Source organism: Chlorocebus sabaeus, chromosome 9 (assembly GCF_047675955.1).
Source record: "Chlorocebus sabaeus isolate Y175 chromosome 9, mChlSab1.0.hap1, whole genome shotgun sequence".
Taxonomy (NCBI): Eukaryota; Metazoa; Chordata; class Mammalia; order Primates; family Cercopithecidae; genus Chlorocebus; species Chlorocebus sabaeus.
The window spans coordinates 86616078-86642683 of record NC_132912.1 but is presented as its reverse complement, the minus strand read 5'-3'; the positions used below and the strand labels follow the sequence as shown (position 1 = coordinate 86642683).

At 36.4% G+C, this 26606-nt stretch overlaps 1 protein-coding gene and 1 non-coding gene across 7 annotated transcripts in view; both read right to left on the bottom strand.

Annotated features, from left to right (window-relative positions):
• PCDH15 (protocadherin related 15) overlaps positions 1-26606 on the bottom strand; it is a 1804329-nt gene that overhangs the window by 161243 nt on the left and 1616480 nt on the right. For 5 of the 6 annotated variants that reach the window (XM_073019143.1, XM_038008761.2, XM_038008762.2 and 2 more), the window contains one exon: positions 24790-24906. In XM_073019143.1, the coding sequence (XP_072875244.1) occupies positions 24790-24906 (117 nt within the window). Of the gene's footprint in view, positions 1-24771; positions 24907-26606 lie in introns of those variants that run through there. The other variant, XM_073019145.1, reaches the window with a different exon arrangement.
• On the bottom strand, positions 14264-14427 carry LOC119628204 (U1 spliceosomal RNA). The gene has a single exon (XR_005244508.2). It is a non-coding gene; the product is annotated as a U1 spliceosomal RNA (small nuclear RNA).

The following is a 26606-nucleotide window of genomic DNA, read 5'->3' as shown; positions in this document are numbered from 1 at the left end:
TTTTATTCTAAGATTGCTATTATTCTATAGATTACCACACCATCATGAAAGTGTGGCCCTGATAGGATTCAGTTAGCCTACAAGAAACATTTTGATTCTTTTATCACCCATGTTATCAAAGTACCACATTTTATTTGATATCACATATTATGATAACTAAATAACTAAAATGATGTAGAATTTCCTTTGAAAATATTTTAAAATTTTTTTCTCTCTCTGTCCTTTCCTACTATCTTCCTTCCCTTCTTTGCTTCTTTTTGCTTTCCCTTCCTCCCTCCTTTTCTTTCTTTACTTGTTTCCAAAGTCTTTTTAAAATAGTTGTATAATTACACTGTATAATAGGTAAAGGTAATTAGCTTTGGGAAACAGCTCTAGTACTAACATTATTTCTGGGAAATTTACAACATGAATCAAGTCAAAGTCACTGTTTTAATAAATCATAAAAGTAGCTGTGGCTTTAATCTTGGAAAAACCTTTCATTTTGAAACCCAGAATTTCAAGTACTCTAAAAAAAAGTTATAAAGTTGATCACTTAAAATTACTAATAATTAGTATTTATTAAATATCCTTTAATACTTGATTCCACTAAAATATAATAGATATGATCAATGTATTCTAACGTATAAAACTCACTCTTATTGGATATGTTTTAAAAACTAAAATAACATAGTAAATGAGTTTATGAATTATATATCTGAATAATTATGATATATGTGACACAAATATTTATCATTCATATATATAGATATGTATATATATATTTTAAAGACAGGATCTTGTGCTGTCACCCAGGTTGATGTGCAGTGGCACGATTATAGCTCACTGCAGCCTTGAACTCATGAGCTCACGCAGTCTTTCTGCCTCAGCCTCCCAAGAGGCTTGATATGGTTTGGCTTTGTCCCCATCCAGATTTCATCTTGAATTGTAGTTCTCATAGTCCCCACGTGTTGTTGGAGGGACCTGGTGGTAGGTAACTTGAACATGAGGGTACCCTCATGGTGTTCTTGTGACAATGAGTGAGTTCTCACAAAATCTGATGGTTCTGTAAAGGACTTTCCTCCTTTTTGCTTGGCACTTCTCCTTGCTGCTGCCATGTGAAGAAGGATGTGTTTGCTTCCACTTTCACCATGATTGTAAGTTTCCTGAGGCCTCCCCAGCCCTCTGGAACTGTGAGTCAATTAAACTTCTTTCCTTTATAAACTACCCAGTCTTGGACAGTTCTTTATAGCCATGTGAGAGCAGATTAATAAATAGCCGGAACTACAGGTGCATGCCATCATGCTGAACAAATTATTTTAAATTATTTGTAGAGATGGGGGTTTCTTTATGTTGCCCGGGTTGGTCTAGAACTCCTGGCCTCAAGTGTTCCTTCCAATTTGCCCTCCCAAAGTATTAGGATTACAGGTGTAAATCACTGCACCTGGTCTAGATAAACATTAAACTACCAAATATTTGCTTTTATTTTAAATTGTATTAGGAATAGACAGATCTCTCCTTTATATATTCCCCATAAGTTTAATATTTCTTCCAATGAAATACTTCAAATAATCATATTTATTTTTTAAAGTATAGAAAACATTTAAAATCAAGATGAAAATTTTTAAATATTAACTTCTACTTCATTCATGATAATATAGTATGCATATTATACTGTATCTCTCTATGTATAGCTGTATATATGTCAAGAGAAATTTTTTGGACCATGAATAATGATTAAAGCTATCTTTTTACAAACAAATCAATATTTAAAATTGTGTTACTCCTGCAATAGATTTATTTTCTATATCATTTTGAAACTGTGATAAAATTGCTTTAATATGAACCCTAAAAGCAGTATACAGAATTACTTTCTTAAAGTTTTTACTGAAATGAGGCTGTCGTGTGGTTTATAAATGATCAGTAAATTACTTCTTTGGTTCCATACTCTCATCAACCAAATACAGTGTTCTCTATTTAGGTTCAGGAAAATCTTGAAGTCATTAGTTATTTCTCTGTTTTCACACACTATTACCACTAGACCACAGCATTTAAACAGATTTTTAAAACATTTTTAGAAAAAAAAAAATCATAACCATTGTAAGACACCCATAGAAGCATTTAAGGACTTTGCCAATTAGAAAGGCTCTTCGTCATATCTAAATATTTCTTGAAACCAAATCTCATTCTGTCTTCAGCAGTGAAGGAACATAGTGGCTTCTTTTCTTCAGGGCAATATAGCTCCTATAAAGACCAGTGTTTTCACCTGAGCCTCTCTTTATTAGGAGAGATATTTCTCATTATTTTTGAATTACCTTAGGCATTGTTTTCTTGCCATTACATTTTTTCTGTATGCCTTTTTAAAATTTATCATAGTTTTGCAAATGTATTAACTCTGCATTCAAAAAGAAAAAAAAATGAAACAAATTGTCATTATTTTATGTGATGCACTAGGGAAACCAAATACTTCAGTTCTCTATTTAATTTTATTATTCAAATAATGGAATCAATTTAATTTTATTTTCTAGTTCAACTGGCTTAATTAAAATCTCTTCCTTAGCACAGATATTTTAATATCATGAGGTAAAATATATGTAGCCATTTCAGACAATGTAAAATATCAAAAGAAGACTATAAAATAGACTTTGATTCAAAATGATTTACCAAAAGTTAGAAAGTAGTATTGTAATATGTATGTAGTATCACATTAAAAGGGAAGCTGCATTTAAACAATTTGAGGACTCTATTTGCCTAGTCACCATGAAGAGGGATTATCAAAGAAAAAAAAAAATGAGGAAAGTATTAAGCAAGAGATAAACACAATTTAATAGAAAAATGATGAAAACTACCTGCAAGGATTCTCTTCGCAGAAGACAATGGTGGCCAAAATCGAATTTCCAATTTTTCTGCTTCTTGGAGTCTTTTGAAGAATAAATACAATACATTTCTTCTTTAATTTTTTTATGAAAACTGAGCCCACGTGAAAAGCATAGCAGGACAGATTTTGGAAACCTTTTCATTAACTATGTCAGCTATTTCTATAGATGGAGTCAAGCCCATGTATCAGTGTAAGTGCTACTTCAGATAACCATGTTTTTAAAAGACTGATGAGTTGCTGTATAACAATCCTTCTTAATTCCAGCTTTCATTTCCCAAACATTCTTTGATATTTTTTCTGGAATTTTCAAATAGGTAACATAGTCAGGATCCTACAGAAGGATACATATATTTTATAAATAAAATATTCAAAATAGGAGCATGCTATTACAGGAAGCTTAATAAATCAAGGTGAGCTAAAAACTTTGCCAACATAGATATAACAACTTAATTTAACCACAATTTATATGTTTATTTGTTTATTTTACTTTATTTTTCTTGAGACAGAATCTCACTCTGTCATCCGGGCTGGAAGGCAGTGGCGTGATCTCGGCTCACTGTAACCTCCGCCTTGCAGGCTCAAATGATTCTCGTTCCTCAGCCTACCAAGTAGCTGAGATTACAGGTAGGCACCATGCCTGGATAATTTTTGCATTTTTAGAAGAGACGGGGTTTCACCATGTTGCCCAGGCTGGTCTCAAACTACTGAGCTCAAGTGATCCACCCACCTTGGCCTCCCAAAGTGCTGGGATTATAGGCATGAACCACCGCACCCAGCCAGAAATTAAACACAACTTAAAACAAATCTCTAAGGGCTTTTTGTTTTCCATTAAATAAAATATATTTAACTTTAAAGATTAGTATCATACAACTAAGTAATAATATATTTATATAAGATGTTTGTAAGAGAAATTTAAAAATTGTCTAAAATATTAGCAATTAAAAATTTTATAAATTTTTACTATCACTTGTCATCATGCTCATATGTTTTATTTCTATTTATTTGTGAAATATAACATTTTGCAGTCCTTGTTTATATGAAAACTGTCTAAAGCTTTGATAATCACTCTATCTTTTCTGGAACACTCTTTATGTGGGTTATAGAATATCATATTCCACACTATTGGCTGCCTTAGTAACCACTCTTCATTCTTCTATTTTGCTAATTCGTTTAGATCTTCACAACTTTCAAGTGATGGACACCACAGGTACCTCTGCCCTTTTTCTTACTATTTTTTTTAATTTCAACTTTTATTTTAGGTTCTGGGATACATGTGCAAGTCTGTTACATGGTATGTTTCACAATGCTGAGGTTTGGGGTACAATTGATCCTGTTATTCAGGTAGCAAACATAGTACTCGATAGGTAGTTTTTCAGCCTTTGCTCCCCTCCTTCCCCCCACTCCTCTAACAGTCTCTGGTATCTACTGTCCCCATCTTTATGTTCATGTGTACCCAATGTTTAGCCCCCACTTATAAGTGAAAACATGCAGTATTTTGTTTTCTGTTCCTGCGTTAATTCACTTGGAATAATTGTTTCCAGTTGCATCAATGTTGCTGCAAAGGGCATGCTTTTTTGTCCAGAATAGGTTCCTTCCAGTGGGTTCTTGGTCTCGCTGACTTCAAGAATGAAGCCGCAGACCCTCATGATGAGTGTTACAGTTCTTAAAAATGGTGCGTCCGGGGTTTGTTCCTTCTGATGTTCAGATGTGTCTGGAGTTTCTTCCCTCTAGTGGGTTCATGGTCTCGCTTGACTTCAGGAGTGAAACTGCAGACCTTCGCAGTGAGTGTTACAACTCCTCAAGGTGGCAAATCCAGAGTTGTTCATTCCTCGTGGTGGCTTCGTGGTCTTGCTGGCTTCAAGAGTGAAGGTGCAGACCTTCATGGTAAGTGTTACAGCTCATAAAGGCAGTGTGAACCCCAAGAGTGAGCAGCAGCAAGATTTATTGCAAAGAGCGAAAGAACAATGCTTCCACAGGGTAGAAGCTGATCTGAGCAGGTTGTCAGTGCTGGCTCTGGTGGCCAGCTTTTATTCCCTTATTTGACCACACCCACATCCTGCTGATTGGTCCATTTTACAGAGCACTGATTGGTCCATTTTACAGAATGCTGATTGGTCCATTTTACAGAGTGTTGATTGGTCTGTTTTTACAGAGTGCTGATTGGTGCATTTACAAAACTTTAGCTAGATGCAGAGCGCTGATTGGTGTATTTACAATCCTTTAGCTAGACAGAAAAGTTCTCCAGGTCCCCACCGGATTAGCTAAATAGAGTGCTGAGTAGTGTTTTTACAATCCTTTAGCTAGAGGGAAAAGTTCTCCAAGTCCCCACCCGACCCAGAAGCCCAGCTGGCTTCACCTCTCACTTCTTTCATGCTTTTTTTACGTTTGCATAGTATTCCATGGTGCATACGTACCACATTTTCTCTATCCAATCCACTACTGATAGACACTCAGATTGATTCCATGTCTTAGCTATTATGAAAAGTGCTATGATGAACATATAAGTGCACGTGTCTTTTTGGTAGAACAATTTATTTTTCTTTGGTTATATAACCACTAATAGAACTGCTGGGTCAAATAGTAATTCTGTTTTAGGTTAATCGAGACATCTCCAAACTGCCTTCCACAGTAGCTGAATTAATTTACATTCCCACCAACAATGAATAAGTGCTTTTTTTTTGCTTCCTCCATAACCTCACCAGCATCTGTTATTTTTTGACTTTTTAATAATCAGTACTCTGACTGGTGTGAGGTGGTATTTCACTGTGGTTTTGATTTGCATGTCTCTGATGATTAGTGATGAGCTTTTCTTTATATGTTAGTTAGTTGCTTGTATGTTTTCTTTTGAGAAGTGTCTGTTCATGTCCTCTGATTTTTAATGGGGTGTTTGCTTTTTGCTTGTCAAATTAAGTTCTTTATAGATGCTGGATATTAGACCTTTGTCAGATGCATAGTTTATAAACACTTTCTCCTACAGATTGTCTGTTTACTCTGTTGATAGTCTCTTTGCTGGGCCAAAGCTCTTTAGTTTAATTAGTTCCCACTGATCAATTTTTGTTTTTGTTGTAATTGCTTTTGGTGACTGAGTCATAACTTATGTGCCAAGAGCAATGTCTAGAATGATATTTCTTAAGTTTCCTTCTAGGATTTTTATAGTTTTATGTCTTAAATTTAAGTAATTGATTCTTATTTAAAAAAAAAATTGTATGTGGTTGAAGGAAGGGCCTAGTTTCATTATTCTCCATATAGCTAGCCAGTTACACCAGCACCATTCATTGAATAGGCAGTTTTTTTCTATAGTTTGTTTTTCTAAGTTTTGTCATAAGTCAGATGGTTGTAAATGTGTGACTTTATTTCTGAGAACTCTATTCTGTTCCATTGGTCTATGTGTTTGTTTTTGTACCAGTACTATGTTGTTTTGATTACTGTAGCCTTGTATTAATAATATAGTTTGATGTAGGGTAGTGTGATGCTCCCAGCGTTATTCTTTTTGCTTTGCTAATATGATTTATAGTACCATGCTTAACCCTAGGTAATGTGGGGTTCATTCATTCATTCACTCATTTAACACGTTCACTGAATAGAAATTACTGAGTCGTGAGAGTACAAAAAATGAAAAAGCTTACAGGGAGATGGAGTTCATCTCATATCCCCTTCTTCCACATGTTCTTTAAAAATAATTCATCCATGTTGACCTTATTAAACACCAAACTCCTTCCTACCTCAAGGCTTTTCCATTTGCTTTTGTCTTTGCCTGTAACATTCTTGCATCATTAGCCTCTTTTAACATTCCGGTCTCAAATGACACCAACTCCTCTGCATATACCCATCCATAAACCACTCTGAGTCTGTAACTATTGTCTTCATAGTACATATTCTTACGTGAAATTATGTTACATATATAATTGTGTATGGTTTTGCAGCCTGTCTCTGTCCATCATCTGTGAGCTGTGAGTAGATTTTTTCTGATTTGCATTATTTAAGAGGGCAATAATAATTTGTTAAATGAATACTACAAGTGATTTCAATTGTCCCATATAACTGATATTTATGGTGTCTTTTAAATGAACATAGAAATTAACCTTCCCGGCCGAGCGTGGTGGCTCACACCTGTAATCCCAGCACTTTGGGAGGCCAAGGCAGGAGGATCACAAGGTCAAGAGATCGAGACCATCCTGGCTAAAACAGAGAAACCCCGTCTCTACTAAAAAAGGAAAAACAAAAACAAAAACAAAAACAAAAAAATGAGCCGGGCGTGGTGGCGGGCACCTGTAGTCCCAGCTACTTGAGAGGCTGAGGCAGGAGAAAGGCGTGACCCTGGGAGGCGGAGCTTGCAGTGAGCTGAGATCGCGCCACTGCATTTCAGCCTGGGCGACTGAGCCAGACTCCATCTCAAAAAAAAAAAAAAAAAAAAAAAAAAAACACACACAAATTAACCTTCCCAGTCTTAAAACTTGAGACAGCTACATTTGTTTTATCTGAGTTCTTTTCTAAGGACAGCAACCATCAGGCCTCCCAGATAGTATCAAGGAACTGAAACTTCCTAGAGCACTGCATCTGGACAATGAGATACAAGACCCCTCACTGTCATGACTGTCTAACTGACCACCTGTTTCCTGTTCACCAACTCATCTTCTTTATCTCTCCCAAATTCCTGTTTTCCTGCATGTAGTTACATTTCTTCTCTGCAGTATAAACCCCTGATTTTAGTCCGGGAGATGGATTTGACATTAACCTCCCATCTCCTGGGCTGCAGCAAACCCAATCCCGGCAATGCTTTTTGTCTCAGTGACTGGCTTTCTGTGCAGTCAGCAGCAGGACCTAGACCAAGGGTGTCCAATCTTTTGGCTTCCTTGGGCCACATTGGAAGACAAATTATGTTGTGCCACACATACAATACACTAACACTAATGACAGCTGAAAGCTTTAAAAAAATCACAAATAAATCTCATGTTTTAAGACAGTTTATGAATTTGTGTTGGGCTGCACTGAAAGCTCTCTTTGGCTGCATGTGGCCTATGGGCCATGGGTTTGACAAGCTTGATCCTAGACCAAACCCCTGGTATTTCAGTAACACTTATGCGTATGTGTACCATGAGCTGCCAAGATGTATAATACATGGGGATTATGGGAAAAACAGTTCAAGTCAAGATTTTGGTGGGGACAGAGCCAAACCACATCATTCCACCCTGGCCCCTCTCAAATCTCATGTCCTCACATTTCAAAACACAATCATGCCTTCCCAACAGACCCCCAAAGTCTTAACTCATTCCAGCATTAATCCAAATGTCCAAGTCCAAAATCTCATCTGAGGCACAGCAAGTACCTTCCGCTTATGAGCCTGTAAAATCAAAAGCGTTGTTACTTCCTAGATACAATGGGGATATAGGCTTTTGGTAAATACACCATTCCAAACAAGAGAAATTGACTAAAATGAAGGGGCTACAGACCCTATGCATGTCTAAAATCCAGTGGGAAAGTTAAATCTTACAGCTCCCAAATGATCTTCTTTTATTCCATATTATATCCAGGTCTCACTGATGGTAGAGGTGTGCTGCTGTGTCCGGAATTGATGGGTTCTTGGTCTCACTGACTTCAAGAATGAAGCCACAGACCCTCGTGGTGTTACCGTTCTTAAAGATGGTGCGTCCGGAGCTTGTTCCTTCAGACGTTCAGACATGTCTGGAGCTTCTTCCTTCTGGTGGGTTCCTGGTCTCACTGTCAGGAGTGAAGCTGCAGACCTTCAGGGTGAGTGTTACAGCTCTTAAAGGCAGCGCCTCTGGAGTTGTTCCTTCTTCCCGGTGGGTTCGTGGTCTCCCTGCCTTCAGGAGTCAAGCTGCAGACCTTCGCGGTGAGTGTTACGATTCATAAAGGCATCATGGACCCAAAGAGTGAGCAGCAGCAAGATTTATTGGAAAGAGTCAAAGAATAAAGCCTCCAGGATGTGGAAGAGGACTCCAGTGGCTTGCCGCTGACTGACTCGGGCAGCCTGCTTTTATTCTCTTACCTGACCCCACCTACATTCTGCTGATTGGTCCATTTTACAGAGGGCTGATTGGTTCATTTTACAGAGAGCTGATTGGTCCGTTTACAATACTTGAGCTAGACTCAAGAGTCACAGAGTGCTGACTCTCCAAGTCCCCATCCAGTTCAGGAGCCCAGCTGGCTTCACCCAGTGACTCCTGCACCAGGACTGCAGGTAGAGCTGCCCGCCAGTCCCAAGCCGGGCCTGCACTCCTCAGCCCTTGGGCTGTCCATGGGACCCGGCGCGACGGCGCAGGGGGCGGCACCCATCCGGGAGGCTCAGGCCGCCTGGGAGCCCAGGGCAGGGGAAGGAGCTCAGACATGGGGGGCTGCAGGTCCTGAGTCCTGCCCCATGGGGACGCAGCTAGGGCCTGGCGAGTGCAGCGGGGTGCAGCCCCGGTGGGCTGGCACTCCTAGGGGATGCAGCGCAACCTCTGCAAGCTGCTGGCCCAGGTGCTAAGCCCCTCGCCGCCCTGGGCCGGAGGCGCTGGCTCGTGGCTCAGTGTGCTGGCCCGCCCAGCCCACACCCACTGGAACTCACACTGGTCCTCCAGCGCAGCCCTGGTTCCTGCCCGTGCCTCTCCCTCCACACCTCCCCGCAAGCAGAGGGAGGCAGCTCCGGCCTCAGCCAGCCTAGAGAGGGTTCCCACGGTGCGGTGGCAGGCTGAAGGTCTCCTCTAGCGCTGCCAGAGTGGACGCCGAGGCCGGAGGCCAGGGAGGCGCTGAGAGTGAGGGCTGCTAGCACATTGTCACCTCTTACTGCCGTGGCCTTGGACAGCACCACCTTTATGGCTTTGCAGGGTATAGCCCCCTCTTGACTGCTTTCATGGCTGGCATTGAATGCCTACAGTTTCTCCAGGCACAGAGAGCAAACTGTCAGTGGATTTACCATTCTGGGGACTGGAAGACAGTGGCTCTCTTCTCACTGTTCTACTAGGCAGTGCACCAGTGGGACTCTGTGTGGGGGCTCCCACCACACATTTCTCTTCTGTACTTCCCTAGCAGAGGTTCTCCATGAGGGTTCTGCCCCTGCAGCACACCTCTGCCTGGACATCTAGGCATTTCCATACATCCTTTGAAATCTAGGCAGAGGTTCCTAAACCTCAATTACTGTCTGTCTGCTCTACAACAGCCAGGCCAATACCACAGGGAAGCTGCAACCATTGAGAATTGCACCCTCTGAAGCAATGGCCTGAACTGTACCTTGGCCCCTTTTAGCCTGCCTGGAGTGGCCAGGATGCAGGGAACCAAGTCCTGAGGCTACACACACCAGGGGGTCCCTGGACCCAGCTCAGGAAACCATTTTTCCTTCTAAGGCCTCTGGGTGTGTGATGGGAGGGGATGCTGTGAATGTCTCTGACATGCCCTGCAGACATTTTCCCCACTGTCATGGTGAGTAACATTTGACTCCTCATTACTTATGCAAATTTCTTCTGCCAACTGGAATTTCTTTCCAGAAAATGGGTTTTCTTTTCTACTGCATCATCAGGCTAAAAAATTTTCAAGCTTTTATGCTCTGCTTCCTCTTGAACACTTCACCACTTAGAAGTTTCTTCTGCCGGGTACCCTAAGTCATCTCTCTCAAGTTCAATGTTCCACAGATATCTAGAGCGGGGGCAAAATGCTGCCAGTCTCTTTGCATAGCAAGTGTGACCTCCAGTTCCCAACAACTTCCTCATCTCCATCTAAGACCAGCTCAGCCTGGACTTTATTGTCCATATCACTATGAGCAGTTTGCTCAAAGCCATTCAGCAAGTCTCTATGAAGTTCCAAACTTTCCCACATCTTCCTGTCTTCTTCTGAGCCCTCCAAACTGTTCCAGCCTCTGCCTGTTATCCAGTTCCACAGTTACTTCCACATTTTCAGGAGCAGTGCTGCTCTACCTGGTATCAATTTACTGTATTAATCCATTCTCACACTGCTATGGGAATATACCAGATACTGGGTAATTTATAAAGTGAATAAGTTTAATTAACTCATAGTTCTGCAGGGCTGGGGAGGCCTCAGTAAACTTACAATCATGACAGAAACTTACAAGATATCCTTCTTCACAGGACGACAGCAAAGAGAAGTGCAGAGTGAAGTAAGGGAAAAAACCCCTTATAAAGTCATCAGATTTTGTGAGAACCAACTCACTATTATGAGAAGGGCATGGAAGTAACCCCCCACCATGATTCAATTGTCTCCCACCGGGTCTCTCCCACTACACGTGAGAGTTATGGGAACTACAGTTCAAGATGAGATTTGGGTGGGGACACAGCAAAACCATATTGTCCTCTAAGAATTCATTTACCTAAGAATGTGGATAAATTGTTGGGAAGTTTTCAATTTATAACCCATAAATATCTGTTCATTTTCTCATTTACAGCTTCTCATATTTGTCTCTTAAGTTGGTGGGCAAAGATGAGAAACACAGATATGCTTTTGTACTTATGGGCCTCACAATTGGACGGGTTGGAGAGACAGAAGGTACACATAAAAACACAATTATCTCCCAAAATTTCTGATTAAAACTGTGAAAAGGAAGCATGTGGTGCTATTCAATGGAGGTGTTACAACTAGAGAACAGATCTTAAGATTTATAGTAAAGCAGACTTTATAACTCACTGCAGACACTCACAAATCACAAAATACACTAAGTATATTTTACTTCATAGAGAGCACAGTAATTGTGTTAGTGTAACTTAGTATATCATTTGAGTATTAAATGATAAGCTAGGCCAGGTGTGGTGGCCCATGCCTGTAATCCCAGCACTTTGGGAGGCTGTGGGTAGATCACCTGAGGTCAAGAGTTCAAGACCAGCCTGGCCAACGTGGTGAAATTCCATCTCTACTACAAATACAAAAAAATTAGCCTGGCATGGTGGCAGGCACCTGTAATCCAACCTACTTGGGAGGCTGAGGTAGGAGAATTGCTAGAACCCTTGGGCTGGAGGTTGCAGTGAGCTGAGATCACACCACTGCACTCTAGCCTGGGTGACAGAGTGAGACTCCATCTCAAAAAAAAGAAAGAAAAAAAAACCGTAATTTTATTAGGATTTTGAACAAGGGGTAAAAGTAGACAAGTATCAGTAGGAAGTTATATAAATTAAAAGCTGTCTTTTAATCAAAAAGTCTTACTAATTTTCAGTAAGAACTTTATTAAAATATGTATCTTTTAAAAATGTGTGGGATTCTAAAGACCCTATAAGCATATTTTCATGAAAACTTTCTTCTCAAATATTACAGTGCCATAGATGACATCAAAATTACTTCAAGAGTTCAGGCATTAATGTCCTAAAGTTTACAGTTGATAAGGATGTAAGCACTATACCAAACTAGAGGCAAAGTTGTATTTTTCTATCACTCTGGAAGTGAGGAGAAAGAAGAGGAAAAATTAACTAATATCAATGTGCTTCACATAAGCTAAGTGTGTCATTCTCCATTAAGCCCAAACAGTAATCCAGCGAAATAGGTCTTCTTATTCCTATATGGATACAAGGTTTAAAGAAGTTAATTAACTGCTGTACAATATAAGTTTATGAGTTAAACACAAACACCAACACTAGTGATATCAGTCAATAATTTTCATAAACTCTACAGATGTTCACCAAACCTAATGGCACTCAGGAAGAACATGATTTATGACATCTATTATGAAGGAATCAATTTTTTTTTGGTTCATGACTTAGGTATATTTCTAAATATGATTGGGGGTAGGAGGTAACATTTAAATATTATGCGGTTTCCAAAATATGAAAAGAATGATATCAGCTTTGTGATGTCTTTTTATCTGCTAAATTTGAATTGTGTAGAATTCAATAATTATAAATATGAATATTTACTTATATCTGTATTAATATGAATAATACATGGCAGACAAATCCTGCATTGATGATGCTCACGTTAGATTTTTAAAATCAAAATGTGATATAATTCTACACAATAATAAGGTGGGAATAATTAATATAGCAGAATAAATATAAATTTACACGAAGAAAATAGAATAATAAGATTTCAGTTATTTTCTTCATTATTTAGCATGTTTTCTACTTTTGATTTCTATTCTTATAGTGTTAAACACAATATGTTTCAGCTTAATTATAGTGAGAATATAATTAATTACTACAGAAGGTAATTGCATACCTGTATGAAGGATGTTTCAAACTTGAAAACTTGGGGAATTTCAATGAGAATATAATGGACCCAAATAACTAGGTCCTTAATATCAGGGGACATCTTGATTTAGTCATTTTTCTTAAAAACATAATTATCAAGAAATTACTTATTCAGGCTCACATCGTTTCCTTCATAATTTCTTCATAATTATAGCCATCACATTGTATCAGGGAATACTAAACTTTCTATTATCATTAAAAACAAACATTAAGTAATTTGTTTTCAAGAACACAAAAATTTTACCCCGACAGGGTTTGCAAAATTATTTTTCCCAAAGTCTTTGAAGTAACTACTCTGATTTATTTTGTAACAATGCAATTCACAAAATCTCCCCAGTATGATTTAACATCAGGAATTACTATAAAGGAATTACTACAAAGTGGTTTTTTGGTGTGTGTGTGTATACATATGTGTGTATGTATATACATATATATACATATATACATATAATGTGTGTATATATGTAGATACCCATATATATGTAGATATACATATATGTGTATCACATATATATGTATATATGTGTATATATATGGGTGATACACATATATGTATACATACATATATATGGGTATCTACATATATACACAGGTTTGGTGAACATCTGTAGAGTTTATGAAAATTATTGACTGTCACTAGTGTTGGTGTTTGTGTTTAACTCGTGTATTTTATATATATATATATATACACACACACACTATATATATATATATATATTTTGCAGGCATGTGACTTAGTCATATTTTAGTGAATTTAACTGGATGTCAAGGTATCCTTAAAGGAGAAAATAGGAAAAAAAAAAAAAAAAAAAGAAACAGCAGGCCAAACTCTTCATGTAACCACTAAGAAAGTCATATGCTTTTTTTACTTCTTCCTCCCTCTTCCCTGTTTTTAACATCTGGAATGATCACTATGTTTTGACAACATGTTGGCAAGTTCCTTATGCAGTTTGACACTTAATATAAGGTGTTTGTATAGTTCAGTTTCTATAGATAGGATATTGACACAGCTATTAAAGATTGTAAAAAATATTTGCTTTAAGGCTATTTACCACTAAATGTTTTGGGAAATGTGCTTTTCAAAGGTAATTGTAACTCGACCCTTAAAGGCATCAGATAACACATTCCTTGTAAAATATATTTATTCAAACACAGTTAAGTTTTTTGTTTTTTTTTTTTTTCCCCAAGAAGCACTAGCGTTTATCTATTATTTAAATCACAATAACACCAGGGGAAAGCGCGAACGCAGTCCCCCACTACCACAAATTATGTAGTCGAGTTTCCCACATTTGGGGAAATCGCAGGGGTCAACACATCCGGAGTGCAAGGGATAAGCCTCGCCCTGGGAAAACCACCTTCGTGATCATGGTATCTCCCCTGCCAGGTAAGTATAAACACAGTTAAGTTTATGAAGTTGTCATTTGGCACACCTTCAGACTTTCCTAATACAAAAAATTCATGTAGTCAAAGGAACTTAAGAGATGAATCTTACCTGAGCTAGTAATTGGTGACCCCATTTTCTATGCTTTAAAGCCCTTCCATTTTTCTTGGGATAAAACAATTCTTAATACTGTCTTCACAATCTACCAGATTAAGCAGGATCCAACTAGGTTTCCCTCTCCATCCTCCTGAAAAACAAAATGGCCCTGGATTTTTGACTTATTGTTCTTCCTCATAGGGCCTGATTCTTTTGTTGCGTTACTTTGTCTTGGCATAACCTTCAGATCTCAGCTCAGAATGACTTCTAGAACCTGCCTTGACTCTCTAGATACAATCATGCTCCCTCTTATCTGGTTTCACAGAACCCTAAACATTTCTAAATACTTTTCTCTTTTTTTAAAAAAAACTTTAGTTTTTAAAATTTTTTCTTTTTTTTTTTTTTTTTGAGGCGGAGTCTCGCTGTGTTCCCCAGACTGGAGTGCAGTGGCAAGATCTCCACTCACTGCAAGCTCCCCGCTCACTGCAAGCTCCGCCTCCTGGGTTCAGCCGTTCTCCTGCCTCAGCCTCCAGAGTAGCTGGGACTACAGGCGCCTACCACCACGTCCGGCTAGTTTTTTGTAATGTTTAGTAGAGATGGGGTTTCACCGTGTTAGTCAGGATAGTCTCAATCTCCTGACCTCATGATCCACCCGCCTGGGCCTCCCAAAGTGCTGGGATTATAGCCGTGAGCAACCGCGGCTGGCCTTATTTGATTGACTTAACTTTTATTCTTTTAAGTTTGAAATACTGAGGCTTGGAACCGTGACAGTTTTCCCTTATTGCTTAATCTAGCATCTCTTATATAATAGAAGCTCTTTAAATAATATTCAATGCACAAACATATAGTAAATCTTGAGGAATTTTTATTGTTTGGATCTCAAGGGCACATATTTGAGTTAAATATAATCTATAGTTTATGAAACATTATCATTGATGGGTCGTCAAGGCATATTTGTTTATTCATTTCTTTCTCTCCTTTTACTTTCATACCTTCTTTTCTTACCTCTCTTTGCCACCAGTGGCAATCTTTTTAATACATTTAAGGAGTATCTTTTAAGTAGACCATTTATGGTACATTTTATTATAGTTTAGCAAATATCCCCTTCTCCCTCCACTTCCTGTTCTACTGATTTTTTTAGGCTAGGCCATGTGACTTGCTTTGGTCAATAGACATGAAGAACTGTGACATGGGAGCCGTCTTTACATGTCATCATGTGGTTAGGCAAGTTCTCTTAGGATTCTGTTCTTATCACGTGAAAAGCAGGCCTGGTTAGCCATGCGTCCCTGCAGAAAGAGGTATGTGGAATAGACATGAGCCCAGTCAAAGTCAGCCAATTCCTAGCTGCCTCACAGACCCATAAATAAAAATATTGATCTTTGCCATTGTAGAACAGTGAGATTTTGGTGGTGTTTACTAAGAATTATTTTTGTAGGAAAACCTATAGATGCTACTGGGTGCTTAAAAAAAAAGATGTGTAATGGTATTGCTTTCTTTTTCTCACTGTTTTCACTGAGCACTAAGTTCTTACATTTCATTCTTTTTGCTATGTGTTAATCAAATCCTGCCGTGCCAGAAGTTCACAGGGTACTTCACAGTAACTAATGATCACAGTTGTATAGGAATCTCTGTGATACGTTAGAAAGTTCCTAATGTGACAGATAATGTTCCTGACAATTGCATTGTCTTGAATGCTTTTAACTTACTTGACTCTGTAGTAAAGATGGCTTGGGATTGGAGAGAGGATGGGGTGGCGCGCTCTGCATTATCATGATGAGTGAAACAGCCAGGTGTGAAGCCAAACAAGCTGTAGCATTTAGCTACAATGGTAGTCTAGTCAAACGGAAACTTCGAAACAGAATACTCAGGTCCAGTCCTTAGATTATAAACACACCCCGAGAAAAGATCGAGCTGGGAAAAAATTGTCATGGTCATGTTTCAGAGGCACAGCACCTTCCTGACTCCCCAGTACCTTATGCCACCCCCTTCTTCTCTACAACTTATGCTCGGTTCCTGGACCTCTAACCTTTACAGGATTTTCCAGAATGCAGGGGAGAAGCACAAAGAGAAGGAAGCAGATCACAAAATATTAATATAGATGACAGATCTCATAGACTTAAAGCATGAAAAAGGTCAGAGTAAACATAAGAAATGATAGTTAATATATATTATTTACTATATGATAGGCACCAACTGTTTCACATAAATTACATCATTTCAACCTCAGAGCAACCCTATAAAATATTTCTTTTGTTTTTAGAACACATGAAATATACTCTCTAAACAAATTTTTTAAGTGTATCACACAGTATTGTTAACTATAGTCACAATGTTGGAAAGCAGATCCTTAGAACAATATCAGAAAAACAAACGACAAATAACTCAATTAAGAAATGGGTAAAGGATTTGAACAAACACTTAAAAAAAATGACATACAAATGGCCAACAGTACATAAAAACGTGCTCAACATCATTAGTCATCAGGGAAATAAAAGTCAAAATTACAATCAGATATCTCATGCCTTGTAGGATTGCTATTATTTAAAAAAATATTTTTAAAAAAGCAAGAATGTGGAGAAATTGCTACACTTGTGCATTGTTGCTGGAAATGTAAAATGGCACTGTCAATGTGAGAAACAGTATGGGGTTTCCTCAAAAAATTACAAATATAACTACCATATGATCCAGCAGTTCCACTTTTGGGAATTTATTCAAAAGATCTGAAATCAGGATCTTGAAGAGATATCTATCTGTACTCTCATGTGTGCTGAAGCATTATTCAGAATATCCAAGATGTGGAAACAGCCGAAATGTTCACAGATAGATGAATGGATGAAGAAAATGTGGTATATGCATACAAGTGAACATTACTCAGCTTTAAAAAGAAGGAAGTACTGCCATTTGTAACAATGTGCAGGAATCTTGAAGACATTATGCTAAGTGAACTAAGCCAGTAATAGGACCAATACCGCATGATTGCGTTTACATCAGATATCTAAAACAGTCAAACTTAGAGAAGCAAAGGTGGTTGTCAGGGGCTAAGGGAAAGAGGACATAAGGAGTGGCTGTTCACAGGGTATAAAGTTTTAATTGTGCTATTTTTGTTCTCATTTTCCAGATGCCAGAACTGAGGGTTACAGTGAATTAAGTGACTTGACCAAGGCTACAGGGCTAGTCAGTGGGAGTTTCTGAAGTTGAAACCAGACATTCTTGCTCCTGAGCCCACAATCTTGAAACCATTTAAAATTTTATTGAGCTGGTAAACTACATAAATTTGCATATGAGGGGCCATCATACACCAGACACAATTCATACAAAGAAAGAATAAATATGTACTAGTAAAAAACTTTAATATAAAAATGGAGATTTTTATAAGCAGATAAAGATAAAATATTGAAAAATGAAGAAAAATTAATTTGGCTTCACATTTTATAATTTATTAAATAATAAAAAATAGTGAAACATCATGTATATAGCTTTAAAGGGAAAAAAAAATTGACCCAAGACTCTAGTAGTCTTTCAAGTTTTACAAGCATAAGTAAAAAAAAGTGTCATATAAGAACTTACAAAGTGTATATCCTCAATAAATTGAAGACATAAATAAACTAAGAGATGCAGCAAATGAAGAGCTTAAGAGTGGATGGGTCAGAATATAAAAGGAATGTTGTATGTCATACATAGGTTTAAATATGGAAAATATAAAAAGCTGTTGTAAATATGCCTAGGAAATATAAAGGCACCATAAATTATTTTTAAAGAAAATGTACGTGACTAATTCTTCAAAGAATGAAAATGCACTTACACAGTTAAAAACAAAAAGGTGAGTTATAAATAAATGTCATATCCCCAAATGACTCAGACATATGAAACTTAAAAGACTAAGAAGGCAGCATCAGGAGACCAGAGGCCATTTACCATGAAGGCCGCCCATGGGTTCCTAATCAACAGAACTATGGTCCTTCATTTAAATTTCATTGTCCTTGCCCTGTCTGCAAAGTTTTTCACCATTCATTTCCTTCTCTCCATTGAAAATTTCTTTTCACCTGTACTGCATCACTAGCAGATTTCCTTTCCATCTTGTTGGTCTTTACTTTCTCTGGCTCTTTCCACTAATCAGTCCCTGATGTATCCCCAAATTCTGAGAGTCTATTTCCGGGTTTGTCTCTTATCTGATTATGTTTCCATTCTTGGAGAATGGATTTACTCTCAGAGTTTGAACCTCAATTCAGGTAACTCCTGTGTTCACATTTCTTTTTTAAGCTCTTAGTCTGATATTTTCTGCCTGATCCATCCCAGGCCCTTTAAATGCAACCACATCATCCCCACATCAGATCAAACTAGCTGCGGCAACTCAATACCTATCATCTATAGGGTCCTCCTCATGGAGTTGCCGATCTGTGTGAAGGCAACCTTAGCCTCACGCTGCCATCTGCCTCTGGCCTCCTTTCAGAGTTAGGTTTCATGTACTCCTTGGTTTGATAACTGAGCAACAGATAAGGTTTCTGCCAGCCCCACGGTACAGCTCTTTCAGCCTCCATCCTCCACACCTGAAGCCGAGGGGATAGGGGAGGGTGTGAGTGCCAATTTTTATCATTCTATAGATAGTTGCACATAGATTTTTTGAAATAATATCAAATTTAATTTGTCCCAAAATTGACCTCATGTGTCAGGCTGTGACACAGTGTCTAGGCTGTGTTAGGTCTGTGTTTGATTGTAGGGCAACCGTCCAAACATAGTCACCATGCAAGAAAATGAACGAATTGCAAAGAGGACAAAGATAAGACCAGGAATTATGAGTGGCTTAACTTGCAGGGTGTTAAGGCCAAGAATCCAGGTCATGAGAAGCCATGATACCTTTTCAGAGGGTCTGTTTCCATTTCCTCTGGCAAGACATTCAGAATAAAGAATATCATTTAAACCATAAAGGAGGTCTGTGGGCCAGTCCCAGAGAAAGCCTATTATATTTCACTCAATTTTCTTGGAAACCTGTCTTGTTCAAAGTATATTGGGACCCAGATTCTGTGAGGTATATTCTGATTCCCTACCCCCAAAATATGTAAATGATTGATACTGTTAAAAGAAAAACTTTAGACAAATTTAAGAGTTTAATTGAGAAAAGAAAAAAAAAAAATTGATTTGCAAACCAGCCCTTAGAATCAAAGAAAATTCATAGAGACTTTGGCACTGTTGCAAGGTCAAACATCTATGGGGAAAAAAATGTGATATGGAAAAACCAAAACTGAGATACAGAAACAGCTGCATTGGTTACAGCTCAGCATTTGCCTTATTTAAACAAAGTTTAAACAGTTGGCCGTCTGTGAGTGGTTAAAGTATAGCTACTGGGATTGGCTGGGACTAAGCTGTTGTTACAGGGAAACATACTACTAAAGTTAGGCTTTTAGTTTGTTTACCTGGTAAGTATGTAAGTATGGAGATTTTTCAGGCTAGATTTTAGTTTTATTTAGTAATAGATTATGGGATCTGAAGGACACTTTTGTAAAGGATGAAACAAACACGTTTTACCCACATTTCCATTTATAACAAAAGAAAAATGCCCTTTAGCTCTGGTAAGTATGATAGTTTCTAAATTAAAAGAGCATTATTTACATCTGAATTATTAATTCTAATATTAATTTCAAGTATTATTAATAATCATTTTTCATTAAGAACTTACAAAGTGTATATCCTCAATAAATTGAAGACATAATTAACTAAGAGATGCAGCAAATGAAGAGGTTAAGAGTGGATGGGTCAGAATATAAAAGGAGTGTTGTATGTCATACATAGGTTTAAATATGGAAAATATAAATAGCTGTTGTAAATATGCCTAGGAAATATAATTAAGGCACCATAAATTATTATGCCTAGGAAATATAATTCCCTTCCCTTTTATAATTCCCTTCCCTTTTATACCCATTTACACTTTCAAATCTAATTCTATTCCATTGCCATTTTAAAGATCAAGCCCCAACTGTTTCATGGTGTGCCTTCTTTCTAATTAAGTATTTGAGACCAATGGGAGTCAGGCTGGGACTATATCATGTCAATTTTCACAAGCTGACATTCACAGTAAAAGTAGTTCTTGATTATTTCCCTAACAGTTTCGATGTTAAGGGGGAAAAAAGCAACAACAGCACTGAGCTGTGTATATTCCCTCCTCATGCTCCTGGGTGAGAGATCATAGTTAGCAGCTGCTGATCTTAAAAATCTGAGTTTCTGTTACATTGCTAGCAATAACCTAAATCAATATAGAATAACACAAGCCAGTATGTGGTGAGTCATGAAAAATAGATCAGTAGTGATATCAATTGAAAATGATACAGAAAAATTATATTATCTGGAAAGAAAAATATATTTTTATAACACTCTTGGTCCTGAATAGTTTTAACTATGGCACACGAAACCAAGCAAGCAGCAAATTACAGATAAAGATGACTTTCTTTCTACTGTTAACACTCTCCACAAATAGATTGTAACTGAATGACTATTTGGAGGGTTAAGCATTGGGAGATGTCCATAATTACATAGCATGTTGGGTAACATCATGACATTTTAATAAAACACATATACATTATAGAAAAGAAGAACTGGCCTTTTATTATTATTATTATTATTATTATTATTATTATTATTCTCTACAAATCAACAGAAGTACCCTTGACAGATGGGTGTTAAAACCCCTTTGCAAATAATTCCTCAGGTAGCTCATCTAAACTCTGAAAGGCTACAATAGCTCTCAAAATCTCAACAGAGGGAAATAAAATACTTCACAGTTGTAATGATTTTATCTTTATATGTATACTTTCTGAAAAAGTATAGTGAGAATACTAAGTATTTGGGAACTCATTTTAAAGTCCATAACTATTAAAAATTGTAAGAAGTTTTATGGAGCATATTTATTTCATAAATCAGAATCAAAGCCTGAAAAAAGAAGTCTTAAATGTCTACATAATTCTCACAATGCATATATATGAAAGTTGGGCAAAATTACTCATATTAAACATGTTCCAATTACTACCCTACTTTAAATAAGAACCTTATAAATTCCTAAAATATATCAAATGTAAGGAATGGTATGAATAATGCTTCACTTCTTGGAGATGAAATGAAGATGAAATCTAAACCCTATTTATTTATCCCAATTAGTCCATGTTCACATACTCACAAAGGACACTACACTATTCTGTCACCATTTAACCCTGTTCCCCCAAATCTCCTCATAAAAGCAGTTTCAAAAAGGATAAAACTATGCAAATAAACATTACACCTGCAGTTTTGTTTTGTCAAATTTGGGAATGAGACATCTGTGGTGAAAAGAAATAATAGGTTAGTCATTTTTAATTTCCAAAATGATCAGTCATTCACTATCCACGTCCCATGTGAACTACATAATGTCAACGCTGTCACAAAAGCAAGGTAGAGAAAACAGATCCTCTCAGCTTTAATTCAGTAGGGGGAAAAGTTCCTGGAATATGTTTTTCTTCCCTCTGGAGCACTTCGGTTTTGCAAAACATGTATTTTATAATTCTTAATTTATATTCAACAACAACGCTCTCTCTGGCTTTCAGAGTTTTTCCAGTTTCTCTGATAGTTCAAAAAGTTTCAGTGGTGTCATTTTATAGTTTAAAATGGGTGGTTCTCACTTCACTCAAAAGAAAGAGAATGCTTTGAAAACGATGTGGCCAACCTCTAGAAATGAAAATTATTATTGGTTAATAATAGTAATACCTAATATATGCGGCTCAGAAGCCTGGTTGAGCATGTATATACATCAATCATTTAATTTTCATAGCCCTTAAATGGCCAAACTAAGTCTTGGAGATATTAAGAATTTTTTCTAGGGTAGTATAAAACTAAATTTCTGAAAATCTGGCACATTTTGTCAGTCCTGAAGAATACAGAATAACCATTTATGTAGTCACCTATTACTCAGCAAATGTTTCCTGGCAGACTAGTAAGTAGCAGGCTTAGAGTTAGACATGGGAATACAAACTGAAATAAATTTTGATTCCTGTCCTCAAGGACCTTACATTCTAGTTCGGAAGAGAGACTATCAAATAAACCTACAGTGTTAAGATAGATACTTACAGCCCCAGGTAGTGGCACAAGATCCCTGAAGAACATGAAATTGAAACTATTTTCTTCTAACTAATAAACATTTATAACAGTAACAGAGTAGAAAACACTTGGCAAGCCTATCCGAATAATAATTATTCTGTCTTTATGGTACCAACATAAAATAAGGGTAAAAATCAAGCATAATATTAAAAAAATTATGTAATATAGTAATTTCAAAAATGTTCCTGGAATTGAGCTTTAATTTAGGATTCGTGCAGGTGCAACTAAATTGCAACTATGCTCACTTAAGGGATCGAATTTGCAGCAACGATTCAAAACCTCAATTCTGCTCATAGCTATATCAAAAGATTGTTGGTATTTCAAGGGGGAAAACTGAGTCTGATAAATATATACTCAACTGAAGTAAATAGACTCAGTATGTCAATTGAATGACTGGTATCCACTTTCTATCTAATGAAAGGCCAACATCAATTATTAAGTGCTAAAAATTACTACTGGGAATGCAAAACTGAAAACTTCTTCCAAAGAAACATGAAATTTAAATCTGGCAAATTTATTTAAAAGGGCTTCAAAGTGTAAAAACAGAGCTTTCTCTTTAGATAAATACTATCGATAAGTAATTTATCTTCTTTATAGAACAGACAGCAGACCAAGACAACTTTCTGCACCTTTATGGCTTGCTCTGAATGCCAAGCCAGGCACCACAGTCATTAGTACCAAAAGGGAAGTAAGAAATTTACTGTCTATATGAAGACTTTGAGGTCTGTCCTATGTAGGTGAAAAATATCACTACTTTTAGTCTCTCATCGTTAATGCCGTTAAACTCTATATTAAATTCTGTGCTGATGAAAAATTTTAAAAAATGTATGTGAGTATTGTGTTTGCTTATACTTATTTATCACAGAATGCTATGGTTTCTATTTGCAATTATGTCTTTTCTATAAAATTTTCAGTTTCTTGAGAGCAAAAACTGGTTACCACAATGACCAGTATATAGTTGGTGCTAAAAACACATATGTTGAATAAAATTGAATACATATTCCTAATTTCAAAGTATATTGTACATGTTACAATGTACTTAAAAAACAGACAAATTGCCAGTTTCACATTCACCATCTTTATTGATGGGTTCAAGTCTATGAAATTTTGCCTATCATATACCCCAAAACACAATAAAGCAGTTTCAAAGACATTTTAACACACTTAAGAAAAGGAGTTTCTGATTTAAAGCCCACCACTTTCATGTTAACATTAGTATATTTTTGTTCCTTATAGTCACAGTAGAGTTTATAAAGACTTGTCCAAATTGAAGTTGAAAAATGTTATGATGGCCATTCACCTTTAATTAAATTAAATACAAGCATTAAAAGAAATACTATTTATATTAGCAATAGAAAACAGAACTTTTAAATTATAAGATTCAGGATTTTATTTTCTTACTCTTCTAAAATAGTTAATTTAACTTTTATTTGTATTTTTCTAAAATTTGTCAGCCACCAACTTACAGTGTGAGCCTACACACTCAAAGAAAAATTTAAGTCATCATTCAGTTCTTAGGATAATAATTAATATTTATAAAACACTCAAGGTATTTATAGAAAGCATTTTTTATATGTATACTATTAATTCTATATGGTATTTTATCACTCCTGCTCTAACAATAATTAAAAACCTTGCCTTGAAAGATAATTTGGAATTCTCAAAAGAAGTAAAGTTCTGTATGATAAAAGAATCTGTTACTTATTTTCTATAAGCAATCTTAAGCTTTATAATTTACCAAAATAAACATATTCAATATAAGTTTTATGTGATGTGTTGATTTGGAGTTTGCTAACAAAATAGTCATATATGCATACAATGGAAAATACATAAATTGAAAACATATCCAGATTAAGTGAAGCTTACAAATGTAGACAATTCTTTTTACCTATATTTATCATTGTTAGATAAATTAGTAAATACTACATTGTGCATTCTAGAAAAACAAAAAGCATATACTTTATTGTCTAGGTTCAATAATAGTCATTTGAAATACGCTCTGTGCCTCTGGAAGAAATAAGCAAAATAACATAAAATGTACAAATAAATAGGGTGAAATTCACAGAGACTACTTTTGCTGTCTTGTGATTGGGTCATTTATGAGTGTTAAGGATTTTTCTCAGTACAGTTCAGAATGTTAATCAATGCCTTCTACTTACAGGAGGGTCTGCATCTTCAGCATAAACTGTTGTGATAGGTGTACCCTTGACTGCATCTGGAGCCACCATCCCTTTGTATATTCGTTTACTAAAGACAGGAGGATAATCATTCATATCCTGTAAAACACAATTAAGGGTTTATTACTTCCGTTGAAACCAGGTTAGGGATACAGTTACTAGATTGACTCCCACTCTTCATATCACACAACTCATTTGCCACTGTCAGCCTTCCATCCTCTCAATTCCATTACTCTCACTTCAGACTGGCACCTCGGAGGAAACTGCCAGAGTTCTCATACAATATTAATGTGCGGATACCAACTGAAGGCCATTCCCCTGGAATAAAGCTTTTCACCCTCAAAAACATACCTTTTGGAGACTGAAGTGACCCTTGAATTTTTTTGAACTTCTAATGGTAAGTGGTAACATTTTAACATTTGAAAACAAGAACAAGTTTCTTTAAAAGCTACATTCTGTGAAGCAGGAGTAAAGGATTTTTTAAAAAATGCTCTTTATATGTTTTTGTAGCTATGTAAATTATTTTAGATATTTAACATAATACTATGATTAGAACATTTCAGCTACAAACTGAGAAATATCCTTTGTTGCCATTTTACATGATAAAAGGAGATTTTCTCTGCAGTGCACTACAATAATGACACTTTAGATATATTTATACACAGAAAACAATGTTAATTTACTGAATTTTTTTCAGAGCAATTTATATGTATCTTATTTTATTTTTCCAATTTGGAGCTATATATACATTGTTACTCATGTATTGTCAAGTTCATGAAATAAATAGTTATCAGGTATTTCCCATTTTCATCAGGTATTTAGCACTTCAGTGAAGATACTGTTGTGACAAAAGGAAAAGATATCCCTGTCTTTGTGTCATTTAACTGCCATTAAGCTAGTAAAAATACTGATCTGCAGATAAGCTAGTGACTTTAACTAAATTAATCTACTTATTTGTCAGAGCTAAAATAATAAATCAAGTCCCCTGAAAGCAAAACCATTTTTTTCTGAATCATTTTATCTTTTATAGACAATTATATATTATCTTTTATCAATAAATAATGCTTATTCATATGGCAGATTTATTTATTTATAATATTTTAATAATCCTTACCCCCCTAGAGTGTTTTGGGACGTGTAGGTCAAACATATTTGATCTGAAACCTAAATTTGTTAATTATCTGTTCTTCCCCTCCAAGTCACCTTTTTCTCACTTGTTAGTAAAAACAAAATTTAAAAAATTCTACATATTCTTTGATATTTGCTTAGACACAACAATTTTCCTGTACAGTATTAGGTTGGGAATACATAAATTAACAGATCGTAAACTTCTCTTTTTGCAAAGAAGTCAGAATAATTATCTCTTACTATCAAACAGTCCTTCCTTTTACATTAACCATAGAGTTGGGTTCTGAGTAGTCAATACGAATAAACCTGCATACTCCAATAGGAGAACTTGAACTGTACACAAAACTGAAAAATAAAAGACACCATTTCTTCTGTTTTGGAATATAGTATTCACAATCTGTTCTATGAAAAAGATTTTTAAAATAAATTATGGACTTTAGAATCTGAATAAGTAAATGAACCTAGAAGCTTTGGTTCTCTATAATGAGGACTGTGAAGGGTATTGATCTTGAGGTTCCATGCAGGGGGTAAATATGTAAAACATTAGCATTCACACTTTTTTGTGCGCTTTCAAAGAGTGTCAATTAACTTAATGAGTGGATGTGGTAACTAAAGGTGTGGAAATCCTGTAGCACCCCTAAATTGTAACTTCTGAAGGTTAGAAAGGAAGG